The sequence below is a fragment of the Cynara cardunculus genome (assembly GCF_001531365.2).
Source record: "Cynara cardunculus var. scolymus isolate 2C chromosome LG 1, CcrdV1, whole genome shotgun sequence".
In the NCBI taxonomy this organism is placed as follows: Eukaryota; Viridiplantae; Streptophyta; class Magnoliopsida; order Asterales; family Asteraceae; genus Cynara; species Cynara cardunculus.
In genome coordinates this window covers 21,208,944-21,224,177 of record NC_037528.1, presented here as the reverse complement: position 1 = coordinate 21,224,177, position 15,234 = coordinate 21,208,944, and the positions used below count along the sequence as shown (strand labels likewise).

General features: G+C 35.8%; 1 protein-coding gene across 4 annotated transcripts in view; it reads left to right on the top strand.

Moving 5' to 3' along the window:
• Positions 1–2,706: 2,706 nt before the first annotated feature.
• The window catches only part of LOC112507404 (protein NAP1), a 26,596-nt gene continuing 14,068 nt past the window's right edge, over positions 2,707–15,234 (top strand). Inside the window, exons 1-9 of one of the 4 annotated variants that reach the window (XM_025111984.1) lie at positions 2,707–2,983; positions 3,653–4,095; positions 4,183–4,257; positions 6,049–6,129; positions 6,466–6,546; positions 6,692–6,774; positions 7,144–7,228; positions 7,858–7,983; positions 8,695–8,802. In XM_025111984.1, the coding sequence (XP_024967752.1) occupies positions 3,682–4,095; positions 4,183–4,257; positions 6,049–6,129; positions 6,466–6,546; positions 6,692–6,774; positions 7,144–7,228; positions 7,858–7,983; positions 8,695–8,802 (1,053 nt within the window). In that variant the 5' untranslated portion in view covers positions 2,707–2,983; positions 3,653–3,681. Of the gene's footprint in view, positions 2,984–3,652; positions 4,096–4,182; positions 4,258–6,048; positions 6,130–6,465; positions 6,564–6,691; positions 6,775–7,143; positions 7,229–7,857; positions 7,984–8,694; positions 8,803–15,234 lie in introns of those variants that run through there. The other 3 variants (XM_025111992.1, XM_025111999.1, XM_025112005.1) reach the window with 3 other exon arrangements.

Here is a 15,234-nt window from a genome sequence, read left to right as displayed (position 1 = left end):
TGTTTTTAAAGTCAAGGTATGTGTTGAAGATGAAAAATAGTACATGTACATCATCCTTTGAAGGAGACATATCTTTATGTGGATTATATTTTTTATTCTTAAATTTGTGTCAGATTCCTTAATATTTCCGTCGTCATTATTACTCATTTTATTTAGTTTTACAATTTTATTACTAAACAAATCTTTCTCTCAATATATATATATGTGTGTGTATATTAAAATTTCACTAACTATATTTTATTTAACTTTTTCGAATTATTTGAATATGATTTGTTGATGATTCTATTAACAATTAATATATATTTATATAGACAATCATCAGATTATTAATCAAAGTACTTATACTACCGCGCAACGCGCGGTTCCCATACTAGTTTTAATTATATTAAAACGTATTTTTAAAGTGTATTTGAGTGACCCAATTGTAAATTTTATAATGTATTAAAAATATATATCATTAATTTTTTTTTTTAAAATCTTATTTTTTAATGTCGGAACCGGCGGCCTATAACAGGTTATGAAGAACCTTCACCGGTCATACCATTTTCGATCGGGACCACGACCGGTTTTTGGCCATCACTAGTTTGGGAACTTAGCAAACTCAACCCGAACCCATATATCTGGGAAAGGTTGGACCAGGGGGGGGGGGTTATGTCAGGCCAATATCTGATTAAGCATCAAAATCAACTCATTCTTGGGTTGATATTTCAGGTGTGATCGAGTTTTGCACATAATGACTTGTTAATAAATGAAGTGTTGTATTTGCAAGACAAACCAAATGGATAAATAAAATATAAGAACATTTTAATAATAAGTTTTGTTTCAATTAAATATTAAAAATTCATTTTAGATATTTGACCTTAAATTACATGCTAATTAAACGGAGAACATATATTTTTCCTTTTTAGGAACAATATCATGATGACGAATGATCGTGTGAGAAGAAGAGTAGGTGAGAAACGTAAAAATGATATCATTGAACACTTTTGATCTCAAACCCACCCATGAATCATCCTTGATGCGGGGATTGATCCGATGCATCTTGGTGTATCTCATCTCGATGCATCTTATCCTAATGTGTATCTAAGAACAAAGAGCATTTTTTACGTTTTTCACTTTAACTTTTTTTCACTGAAATCTAACCAGTATCATGATATCAACAAATAAAATTTTGTAAAGCGTTTTGCTAGATTTTTTTAGAATAATATAATATTATTACATATGCGTTATATTTAAAGTAATTATTGCTATAATAGAAAGAAACAATTAATCGCAATAGTAATGATTAAAGTTGGGTTATATTCCACCAAGGCTGTTTGACATTTGCTGAATAATTTAGTATAAAATGATTAAGTGGGCAAAATAATTAAAAGGTTATCATAATATTGTGCAAAATGAAATATAATTGTTTGATAGTTGTTTACAATGAATTAGGGTGCTGAATGGTTAAGAGAGACCCATGATATAAAATCATTTAGAGGGTTTTAGAACCATTAAGAGACAGTCTTTTTTTTTTGTCAAACAAGATTTAACTCTTAACGATTCAGAGCTTGCCTCTTAATGGAACTATTAAGAGGTAAACAAACAACCCCTAAACATATTTTTTATATAATGTGTTTTAAATAAATACCTTTATAAAGCCTTTTTTCTAAACATGTTTTTTATATCAGATACGAATTTATAAATGTTTTCAAATGGTGGTACTATTTGATTATAAAAAATAAAAATATAGATATTTTTTATAAAATAATCAATTGGTCTGTAAATTAGTTTCTTTACTTTTCATATGTGAGGTTATGTGTTCACGTTTTTATTGTATTTTTTAGAAAAATAATAAATATGAAATTAAAAGCTAAAAACTAACGAAAACGACACAAACGGAATTCAACCCGGATCTAGGAAACTTTCAAGATCTTATAACTTTTTACATTACGACGGAGTAACGAAACGATATCTATTAAAGTGGCCGCGCCCCTAATCAAAATGGTTCATTTTCAAGTTATAATTTTTTTAATATGTATATATACTATATTATAAAACATTTGACAAAAACTCTTAAAAACCACTTTTTATGCTTAAAGTACTGTTTATTAATGCATATTACTTAAAACTCAAGATTACAAGTAGATTGTGTATAAATACAACTTATTAAAGGTCCATATCTGAATTCGTGTGACTAACTACATATAAACATAATCAAATACATGATAAACATCTCATTTTAAATATAAAAAATCTAAAAAATATATAATTAAGATAATCATTGAGTAATAACATAATACTTGATTATTATCTTTATAAATGTTATATTATTAAACCAAAAATAAATTATTTCGTCATTAAACTTAAATTAAATTATAATAAAAAAATAAATTAACAAAATTACATAAAAAAATAAAAACTTTTAAATAGTTGATTGATATTAACATTGATATATATTTTTTAAAATTTTTATGATATCTTTTAATTTATATTTTATTCAAAAATAAAATCAATATTATTTTTCTTAAAAAACACATAAAATCGTATTATAAAATCGACAGAGACAAATAGTAAAATAGAACATTAAAATCGAGATGTGTCTTTAAATAATAAAATTTTAAATACATCTTTAAACTATGTTTAAAAAAAATGTTATTTTGTTGCAACGGGAGGATTTGTTTTGTTTTTTCATAAATAATTATTGTAAGAAAAATAGTTTGACTTGAGTGAAAGAAGTGGAGGGTGGCTATGGCGTTCGGCTGGTCGGCGTCAGACAAACTGAAAATCGAAGCGACTGCTGCGCACAACGCAAATCCATCATATCATCAACAACCTCATCATCGCATTATCATCATAACTCCCTAAAACCCATTACTTCCACTTTCATCTTTCTCAAAAACCTAGATCTGAATTCCACTACTTTTCTTGATCGACTCCATTTTTCGACCTCCCTTGTGGCTCTAACTTCCGGTTTGTCTGTGAAAATTTATCATCTTTTAAGGTACCATTCGCACTCTTTTATGTAATTTCATTTGTTGATTATAATCATTATGGGTAATAGATCGGCACAATTTTTTACGGAAGTTCCATGCCCTGGAATTGGAGTTCCCAAATACAATGTTAAATATTTGAACTTGGTTGTTATTCATCAAAAAAGGTATACAAGAATTTCGAGTACCAATGCAATTGTAAGCATCTAAGATCTAGGGAATCCATATATTTGATGTCTGTAGTGAAGTGTAAATGAACTGGGTTTGAACCCTAGTTTTGGAATTGCATTGAATGTTCACTTTCTCTACCGAGGAAAAAAGGAGACCTGAGGTCCTATCTATCTGCTTGTTCTAGTTTGTTTTTAAACAAACTGCCAAATTGGAGGGTGGTTAACCCTCCTCTGTAAACATGGATTAGATCTGTGAATGAATTCACATTAAAATGAAAACAACGGATAAATACTCCATTGCTGCGGATTAGCCTGCAGGTGGCATTTTATTGTGCTATATTATTGCAAATATACTAGGGTGATGTTGGTTGTGAAGTGACAGTCATGTAAAAGATTGTGAGATGATGTTATTTTCATCGTCATTTTATCATTGGATGCTGGAAAGTTTGAAATGTAGGGGCATGTAGAACAGACTATAAGGCTTTCTGAAAACAAGCTATCAAATTGCAGATAGGTTGGATTTGGATTACACTGGAACAATGCAAATGCCGAAATCTAGACTAAACTTATCAACACAAGAAGCATTGTCATCGTCCCCCAGAGCGAGAGAGGTTGAAGGTCCTTCAAGATGGAGCGAATACTTGAGTCAAGAAATGGGCACTCCAATGCCTTCTAGAACCTCCCGTAATAATGGGTCAGAAGTATCGTTCCAGCTTCCTGGAGTATCTCATAAGGGGTTAAATATGCAATGGGTATATCAGCTTACTGAGGTTGCACAAGGACTAATGGCCAAGATCTATAGATTGAATCAAGTCCTGGATTATCCGGATTCAGCAGGTCATGTATTTTCTGAAGCGTTTTGGAAAGCGGGTGTCTTCCCAAATTGTCCAAAGATATGTATCTTGCTGTCAAAGAAGTTTCCTGAACATCATAGTAAATTGCAGCTTGAACGTGTAAGCATTAGATTAGTATTTGTATGTCATTTTAAAATTTCTTTTTAAACTGCTGGGAAAGCTAAACTTGACAATGAGTTTTTTTAGGTGGATAAGGTTGCTTTGGATGCTTTAAATGATCAAGCTGAAATTCACTTACAAAGCTTGGAACCATGGATTCAGGTGTGGAGTTTACTTTATTAATTTCCATGATCATCATGCTTGATTAGGAAAGTAAATTATCCTCTGCTATTTTGGTTTTAGTTTGATTGCTGATAACCATGGATCATCTATGCAAAGAAATGATAAGTCAAGCATCAGTGTGTGTTAGACATGATGTTAATTGAGTATTCTTGTTAATGAAATCGAGAAACCACTTGTGCCTATCATGGTAGCAACACAGGCTAAATTTTAGCACCCAATACCTGAATAATGACTACCAAGAGCCGATGATTTTAGCGAATTTTGAAAAAGCGTAGCTGAGTTTTGGTGGGAAAAAGTTTCAAGGATACCAGATTATGGGTATCTGAAGTAGAAGGTTGCTTACACCAAAGGAACATTTTCAGAAACAAAATATACAGCTTTATCTTTTTTATTAACATAATCCATTTTCTTTGCTCTTCACTTTATGAAAAATACAGTGAAGTGGATAAGAAATTAGTAAATTATAAAAACTGCAGAAGTTTAAGTTTTGGTCAATCTACTTCCTAATAGTTGGTACGACTGTACGAGAGGTAAGATTTTGGACTCCGGATAAAGGTAGCTGCCATACAGAGTTGCTGCTCTACTCTAACTCAACAATAGTTGCAATAGAGACATCGATCATTCTTACCTGCACATTGCCTGATTGAGCAGCGAACCAATCTTAGAAAAAGTGGATTTTATCTTACATGCTCTCCTGTTTCCGGTTACTCGTGTGTTATATCTAATCGGCTTGTTTTCTTTTCCTGACACCACCCTTGGTGGTGCAACTCTCCTACCATTCGAGCAATTGGAGGTCAATGTTAGAGAACCAAGTCATTTCGAGCAGTATTCATTCATTTTCCCCCAATCGGTCGGTATCATTTCGACTGATGTAAGATACGTTTGCAAGGAAGAATGTGGAAAATGTACCAGAAGTGGTATGGAGATTTTAAGCATCACACACATAATTCTTAGATCTCTTGAGAATCTCCCATGATGAACTAAAGGCAACATCTTCTTGACTCAAATGATTGTTCGTTTTTTGGATAAAATATCATGGCATCACCATGAGGATCATAAGCTTAAAGAGATAAAGCTAAAACTCGAATCCTTCTAGTGAGCAAAAGAGGAGATAAATAGAAACCCAAAGTTCACCCAGTAAATATTAAAAACACTAAACTGACGATACTTTCATGCATATATGCCTATGCTGTTAAATATCCAGTAGTTTTGAAATACCAGATGAAGAATACATTGCAAGTGCCCTAGACATGTGGTTCCTATCATCAACATTTTAAATGCCATCATTCCTAAAGGGAAGATTTAAAGATCTACAATGCTTAAAGTCAACTGGCTATTGACCTGCAAAAGTAGTACATAAAGAGAAAAATGATATGATGGAGATGGGAGATATAGAAGATGGTTGTATTATTTATGTAAGTCACCATCAAGCAAAATCAAAATCATCTATCTGATAGTTGCACCCTTACTGCTATTTAAATAAATTTAAAAAAGGAAGATGTTAGAATAAAGGTAAGTATGGCATCTCAGTGTAAGAAAAGGATATAGCATATTGCTTACCAATTTTATCTTGTACTTCATCATCATGTTAAGGCTTTTGCTAAACAGTGATAATATTCTGGTCTATCTTTTACTTTCTTCCTAACATTTTTGTTTTGTTTTAATCTTCTATTGATTCTTATTTGCTTCTTTATTTGCTCTTGGTACTTGCGAGTATAGGTTTATGTGAAAAATGATTTTATATCTTCTTAAAAGTATCAAATTTTGTAGCTACTCCTTGATATGATGGCATTCCGAGAACAAGCACTGCGACTCATATTGGATTTGAGCAGCACTGTCATTACCTTGTTGGTGAGTTGAAATATATGTTCTGCTATCCACTGTAATATCTACTTATATATATCTTTGTTAAAAGAATCCTAGAACTGGTTTTGATTTATCCATGAAGAAGAACAGAGATAACATTATTTGTATCATCGCTCGTGTTGACTAAAACAAAAGAATTTATCACTGTAACAACACCATACATTAGATATACACAGATGTATGATAAAATAGGAACTGATATACAACTAACAGTGGCTGTGGATCAGATTATATTTTTATCATCACTAATGGAAATTCTAATCCTCATGTTTGTTTTTGTATTTCTAATTATATTTTCATGGATTTGCTTCCTCCTTGCAGCCCCATCAGAATTCTCTCATCTTACATGCCTTTATGGACCTCTTTTGTTCGTTTGTTCGCGTCAATCTCTTTGCTGAGAAGGCAAGTCTATAGGCCATGTATGAGCTATATTTTCTTATTGTTTAGATATCTTGCTTGTAGTCCATATCTTCTAGGTATAAAGAGTTGCAGGATGCATGCTCGTTTGTTATTCACTGAAAAATCTGCTATACTGGTTTCATTACAGTTGCCAAGGAAAATGATGCTTCAGATGTACAACCTTTTCCATGCCATCTTGAGAAATGACCGGGACTGTGATTTTTATTATAGGTACAGTTAAAAGTCATATGGTTCAGGGTATAGTTATCTACCAATTATACCATTTTTAAAGGCTGGGAACAACTAGCGCACTTTATTTCATTTATTCTCATCAATTTTGAAACATGGTAACATTCTATGAGTGCTAGCGTTTGCCAATGACTTGGAAACCATACCGGCATTATTGTGAAGATTAATTTTTGGGCTCGAGTCGACGATCTTTTAAGAACCAATTCTTGATTTTGATTCAAAATAGTTATACTTAGAGAAGGCAGAAACCTATCTTATACCCTTGATGACATTGAATTTGAAAATGCAAGCATGCAAATACTAAATTTGCCTTCATATAAGCTAATATATTCCTTTTTTCTGAAATAACAGGTTGGTTCAATTCATAGATGCATATGATCCACCATTGAAAGGGTTGCATGAAGACCTGAATTTCGTTAGTCCTCGCATTGGAGAGGTCATTAGTCTTTCTTGATGCTGATATAATCTTACAGTGAAATAAGTCTTTTGGGTTCTCAACTCTATTTAGTAGGAATTACTTATTTGCTTATGACTATCTTCTAGAACAATCTAGAACTGTCTGCATAGGTTTATGTTATACTTCTGCTTATTGATTCCTTTTGATGAATTTGAGCTGTGAGCACCAGCTGTATTACATAAGGTGCCTGGAGCATAGCTGCGGAAGGCCTCAGAAAACGCAGCTTGTGGTCAAACGGACATGAAGGGTCATATTAATTAACACAATTCTTATGTTTTTATATGTACATAACAATGCATAAGTGGGTTGGAATTCTGATCTCTCGACATATGAGAAAGGATGCCGTTTTGGTATAGGAGGGCACCTCTGGCAATTTTTTTCACATGAATTTTCTCGTAAATTAAAATAAAACTGAACAAAAAGATTTTTTTCAAGATGTTTCCTTCCCTTCTTCCTTGCAATGCCTGTTCATATAGAACTCCAATGTAGGTTCCCATAAGTGTCTACTCTTCATAGGTATCGAGTAAAATGCATGGCTTCTTGAATAAGTCGGTGAAATTACAATCTCTTGAACTAAATTACAAGTTTGCTAAACCCATGTTTTGCAGGTTTTGGAGGCTGTGGGTCCTATTATATTTTTGTCTACAGATACAAGAAAGCTCAGAAATGAGGGTTTTCTTAGTCCCTTTCATCCTCGATTTCCGGACATCCTCACCAACTCGGCACATCCAATGGTACACATTTTTTTTGCTTGATTTTGAATAACTATGTACTGTCTTGATGAAATCATAATAATCTATATGATAGCATTCGATGTGGATTTTCTTATATAGAATAGAGTTCTTTGCTTACTTCTCAATTTATAAGCACAAAGTCTCTCTCTCTCTCTGTATCAATCTGTCTATAGATACACAGAGCTGTAAACGAATCGAACGAACACGAACGGAGGCTTGTTCATGTTCGTTCGTTTAACTTAACCGAACAAACGAACGAACACGAACGAAAATCCTTGTGTTCGTGTTCGTTCGTTTAGAAATCAAGTGTGTTCGTGTTCGTTTATGTTCGTTCGTTAACATGCTAAACGAACGTAAACTAACGAACATAAACGAACAGGCTAAACGAACGGGCTAAACAAATAAATATTATTTGAATTCAAAGTAAATAAATAAAAGATTATACATTAACTTTAATATATAAACGAACATAAACGAACGAATATAAATGAACGTAAACGAACGGTAAATGAACGAACGAGACTCTTGTTCATGTTCGTTCGTTTAACTAAATGAACAAAAAAACTTGTTCATGTCCGTTCATTTATTAAATAAACGAACATAAACGAACTTCCCGCCAAATGGTTCACGAACGGTTCACTTTCGGTTCGTTTACAGCCCTAGATACACAAATATCGTGCCTATTACTTATTCTGTTTCTATTGCTTACAGAGAGCTCAAGATTTGGCAAATGTAACGGCTTATAGAGAATGGGCCCTATTTGGCTATCTTGTATGTCCTGATGAGCTTCTTAGAGTAACCAGCATCGATATTGCTACGGTACTATTTCTACACTTCTATGGAACTCGTTTTTATGTGTGGTTGCATAACATTTTGTCCTCAAATTTTCACATATCAAAGAAAGATAAGCATAGAAGGACAGTGAGTCCATTGCTTTGTCTCAGTAATCATGTAAGCATATCATGCCAATGAGAATTCGAAGCGTTATATGCTTTATTTAATTTGATGCAAATTATATGATAAGTTTGCTTCTTTGTCTAATCAGATAATCATTGTATTTCTATTTAACCTCTAATATGCATATGTTGGTTGCATTGCTACTATATAGTCTGTTAAAGTAGATTAGTTGACCTTCCAAAAATTGAAATAGATCTCATAGTAAATATAGATATTCCATTTATTACGAAAAATATTCAATCAAGGTGGAAAAACTCCAAGTTCAACTACTATACTTTCAAAAATATGCGTCTCAAATAACATAAATAATCAAATAATCAAAAAAGAATCCATAACAAGGTTCAAGACCCGAATATCTTGGTGGTTGCCCAAAAAATGGCACTAACCGCTTTCATCCGATATCTAGTTTGAATGCTGCCTTTTTCTAGTAGAAGCCAAGTGCTAGCGCGCTAAGAAAGTTCGTCCCTCTGGGAAGCATTAGCAGGCGGCACGCGTCCGGATTCTGGCTGATTCACCAACGTGCCCGTTTCTGCTAGACAGAAAACCTAGACAAAAGAGAAACCCTAAGGGCCCATGGGCGTAATGGGCCTAAGTAAATATATACCATATTTACATCCTATCACTCCCCTTTAAGCTAGAGCATAGATGTTAATCATGCCCAACTTGTTACAAATAAAAGAGATTCGCGAACTAGGTAATGCTTAGGTAAAGACATTAGCAAGTTGTCTTCCTGTTCGAACAAAGGGAGTTCAGATAATTCCATCTTCTAGCTTTTCACGAGTGAAATGGCAGTCAACCTCGATGTGTTTTGTTCTTTCATGAAACACGGGATTGTTTGCAATGTGGATAGCCGCCTTATTATCACAATATAGGTTCATTGGTTTAGATTGAGCAAACCCAATTTCACCTAGCAGATTACGCAACTATATCAACTCGCAAGTGGTTTGGGCCATAGCCCTGTATTTAGATTCAACACTTGACCGGAAACGACATTATGTTTCTTGCTTTTCCACGAAACTAGATTCCTCCAACCAACACACAATAGCCTATCATAGACCGCCTAGTAGTAGGATCCCCATTATAGTCGGCATCTGTGAACCCTTCTATGACATGATGACTGTGATTTTGACATAAGTATACCAAGACCACGAGCACCATTTAGGTACTTTAGTATATGCCTAACAACGTCCCAATGTGGAGTTCTCGGAGATGACATAAACTGACTTACTACACTCACTGGAAAAGCGATGTCAGGACGTGTAATCGTCAGGTAGTTTAGCTTTCCCACGATTCTTCTGTACTTTTCTGGATCCTCAAGTAGATCTCCCTCGTCCGCTTTCAATTTCATATTTGGAATCATCGAGGCCTCACAAGGTTTTGTTTCAATCATGCAAAGTCATTCAATATATCTAAACAATATTTACGTTTAGACAAACATATCCCTTTCCGAGTACGAGATACTTCAATTCCCAAGAAGTATTTTAAAGGACCTAGGTCCTTTGTTTGAAACCGAGACGCAAGGAAATCTTTTAGCTTCTTGATCCCAGTCTCATCATTCCCAGTAATCACAATATCATCAACGTATACTACTAGTAGAATACATCCGGATGATGACGAAGTAAAGAACACAAAATGATCATAACAGCTCCTCCATAAGTTGAACTCAATCACTAGGGAATTAAACCGTCCAAACGAAGCACGAGGGGATTGCTTTAGACCATACAATGATTTACACAGTTTACAGACTCTACCAGACTCCCCCTGAGCAATAGACTTCCTTATGTAGATCACCATACAAGAAGGCATTTTTTACTTCCAGTTGGTGTAGTACCAAGGCGTAAGTTGCGACTAATGAAACAATCAGACGGATGGAGGGTACCTTAGCTACAGGAGAAAATGTCTCGTGGTAGTCGACCCTATAAGTCTGAGCATATTCTTTGGCTACCAATCGGGCTTTCAGACGAGCCACGCATCCATCTGGATTAACTTTCACAGTGAATACCCATTTACAGTCAATTGCCTTTTTGCCTGCAGTAACTCTACCAAATCCCATGTATCATTATGCTCGAGAGCATTCATCTCATCAATCATAGCAACCCGTCATCTAGGATGGGCCAAAGCTTCACCAACCGTTTTAGGAACAAATAACGAGTCAAGTGTAGAGATCAAAGAATGAGAACGTGAAGAAAGTTTATCATAGGAAACAACAGAAGAAATAGGGTAAGTACATGAGCACTTACCTTTCCGAAGAACAATGGGAACATCAAGATCAGGAACCTGTGTATCGGAAGGTGGTGGATCACTCGAAGCAAGAGGATCATCATTAGGCGGATCTGCAGACGATGATGAAGATGGTGTTGGGTCGGGATCTGATGTAGGTCGTTGCCGCTTATTATATACATGAACTATCGGTGGTTTAGTAGGCTCGTGGGACTTAACCCCAAGTTTTGAAGTAACTAGACATGGTCCCCAAACATCATAATGGACTAACTCAAATGGTGATGAGGCCCGCTTATTACTGACTCTAGGACTTAAATGAATACGTCGATGTTTGGCAAACTGACAAGACTCACACTATAGAGAAAGTAAATAAGAAAACTCAGGACACAACTTCTTCAGATTCTGTAAAGATGGATGACCTAATCGACAATGAACTTCAAGTGGAGACAATGAGCTGGAACAAGTCAATGAGGAAGGTACTTGATGTTCAAATATGTATAGGCCATCAGTCTCCTGCCCTCTACCAGTAATCTTCTTCGTTGACAGATCCTGAAAGACACAGAAATCAGGAAAGAATGAGACACACCAATTTAAAGCACGGGTAATTTTGCTGATTGATAACAAATTGACCAAGAAATTAGGTAGGCTCGATACGGAAGATAACGAAGGGGTAAGATCGATGGTGCCAGAACCAAGGACAAGGACAGGTGTGGTAGACCCGTCAGCAATTGTGACATGTGATGGGAATTTGTGTTTACTGAAATTAGAGAAGATGGTGGGATTACCTGTCATGTGATTTGAAGCACCTGAATCAATGACCCATTTGGAGGCAGAAGATAATAGGCATGTACTAGAGTTACCTGTCTCGCAAATGCAGCAGTCGGAGCAGTGGTATTCTCAGGCCCTAAAAGTCGAGCATATTTTTGTGTGGATATAGTAACAGTACTATCTGAGGCAGAGGCAACGTGCGCCGATGAACTCCTCGGATGTCTGGCCAAAAGCTTCTTACATGTGCGTTTGGTGTGACGTAACTCATGGTAGTAGTAACACTCAACATTATCAAAATCTGGAATAGTAGCCCGTGAGTCAGTTGTTCGGTCACCGTGGCCACCTCTAGAGCTACCACGGTGACCCCCACGAAATCCTCCTCGGTAGCCACCACGAAATCTCCCTCGACCAACCAGAGCACTGTTGCAATCAGAAGTTTGAGAAGCCTGAAGATTCTCATTCAAGAACTGAGATCTGATAGAGTCAAAAATTCTAGTCGCAAACCAGTCAAGAAACTGATAACAGCCACTTGTTCCCTCTGAGTCTGCATGGCTTTGACATCAACACTTAATGGAAGAAGAGAGTTAAGCTCCTCATACACTTTCTTGAACTCCATGACATACGTAGTGAGTGATCAGTCCTGTTGTTCTCCACGATGAATGGACTTGCAAACACTATAGATTCGAGAGATATTACTTTGTCCAGAATACAAAGAAATCAAGATAATCCATAAGTTCCTTCACATCTTCACAATGACTAACCAGAGACGAAACAGAAGGCTCAATAGTATTGATAATTTGCAAGTACAAACGAGCATCACTTTGGAACCATGAATCAGAACCGTTACCTTTAGGAGGATCCGATGTGAGATGAGAAGCCATTCTCATGCTCCGGAGATAGATACGAATAGTTTTGCTCCACTCAAAGTAGTTGGAGCCATTAAGCTTGTTGTCGGTGAGCTTAAAATTTACTGGAAGCATCTCGGGTACACGTAAACTACTGTTACTGTTAGATGTTGTCTTCTCCAGTCATCTTCCAATAAATCACGAACCAGAAGAGATAACGTAGAACTTAGGACGAAGAATAGAAAGCGAACGACACACTCACAGGGTGCCAAAGAAACCGATGAACTGAAAACTTCCGATCCAAGGAAACTGCAGCAAACGGAAGCAAACAGCCGCAAAACGAATTGAATCCTCAGCTTGGACTTGGGCAGCAAGCAAACAGCAGCAGCAAAACTTGCTGTCGCTCAAAAAGCAGCAGAAAGCTTGCTGTCGACCAAAATTATCAAGCAAAACAGCCCCGAATCACAGCAGCACCAAACAGCCGAGGAAGCAGCACCCAAACGCAAGATCTGAAGTCGTGAGGAAGAAAAACACGCCCAGATCTGGATTAAAAAAACTGCAGCAACCGGATCCAGACAGCAGCAAATCGTAAACCAAAATGCCTAGGATCAAGACCCTTGCTACACAAGAAACCCTAAAAAAACCAAACCCTACTAGCCGTATCTTTGAAACATGACCAGATCTAAGAGTTAGCAAACAACAGCCACGAGGAACAGATCACAGGGATAAATCGAAGCCACAAACAACCAGCAAAACCGATCCCGACAAAAGGAAAAAACCGAAACTAGAAAAACAAGAACCCTAATCGAAGAACAAAAATTTCGATCCGCGAAACTAGTGATTGTTACAAAACCGAGCTCCGATACCATGTAATTAGGGATTATATTATTGCTTTTAACTTGTGTATTACAAAGAAAGGATACAAGGATATATATAGACAGAAAACCTAGACAAAAGAGACCCTAAGGGCCCATGTGTTTGATGGGCCTCAGTAAATATGTAACACCCCCGTCCCGCATGGTCAAAGACGGGAGATGCCACAAGTGGTAAAAAAAAACAACGCATTATATAAACCAGAGCAGCTAATAAAATTTACCAAAAGATAATTACATAACCACAGACGGAGATAACGTGTCTCAAAATACGGTCCCAAAATACCAGTATGTCTACATAGTCATCAAAAATTTAACAAAAGTATGACTTAATGAGTTATCTTCAATATTGTCATCTCTGTAGCTCTCATCCCAAAATCCCTGCTAAGTCATGTACCTGCCGAGGACAAGAAAATCTCGGCTGAGCTTAATGCTCTGTGAACGGATAATAATAATTAAACAATGAATATGAGATAACAAGTTCAAAAGCAATTATAAAGCCAAGTGATAATTCAAAATAAAGTCAAAATGCCCCAAAAGCATATCAAGGGTCCGAAGACCAAACCGCATCACGAAGACGCGTTGTTCCCAAAGGATGATCAGTCCATTCAGGCACAAGTGAGGAAAGGGGTGTGAGCACAACACAACAATCCTCTCCGTGAATTTAACCACGGCCACAATTCATTATCCGATAACGGTTCCTAGGATCGATCCATACGCCCTCTATTCGACCGGTACATAATCAAGTCCACTTTTAAGGACTACAAAAATAAGGACACCATGATCGTTTTAGTCACCATGGAAACATCTCAATACCGGTGCTCCAGTTATTGAGTCTATTGTAAAATGTTTCACAAATGAAGCAATAAAACAAGTCAAGTGATCAAAATGATCCATGTTCCGAATAAGAATATAAGTCGTAGTTCAAAAGAAAACAAAGTTCAATAACATTTGATAAGCATAAAAGAAATTCAAAACAAATTATTCGGAATTTATCACAGATTATCCGGATTAGGAAGCCTTATGCAAATGGCTATCCCCGTGTCAAGTGAAATATGAAATCCGTACCTTAACCGACTTTGACAATTAACGGACGATCAAACGGAAATTCACGATCAAGTTTGATTTGCCCGCGTGCCTAACAAATGCATAAACGGTTACTATTTATAAAGCATAGAAACCATAATATAACTATTCTAATAAATTTACTTAGGTCTTAATGTACTTGATACGAATTGAAACTCAAACGTAAAAAGTTAACCTTATTCTCTTTCGATCCAACTGTTTCCGACCCTCTTATTTCTAAGCATTTTTATCTTACTTAAAGACCAATCTAGATTATATTGTCTAAATGAAAGTTGTAGATTGGTATCATACGAGTCTAATGCTTTTGAAATCATCTCATTTGGATCATCCATCTATTTTATATGAATTTCACAAAACTGTAAATTAATACCGAATACAGTGTAAACAACCCTAAAAGCACACTGTTTCGAGCCACCTTGAGTCATAACTGGATTTTTGACCCTTAATGAAAGTTGTAGCATGCAGTATGATCTTCCTGACTGCAAAATACGAGCTTAATCCGA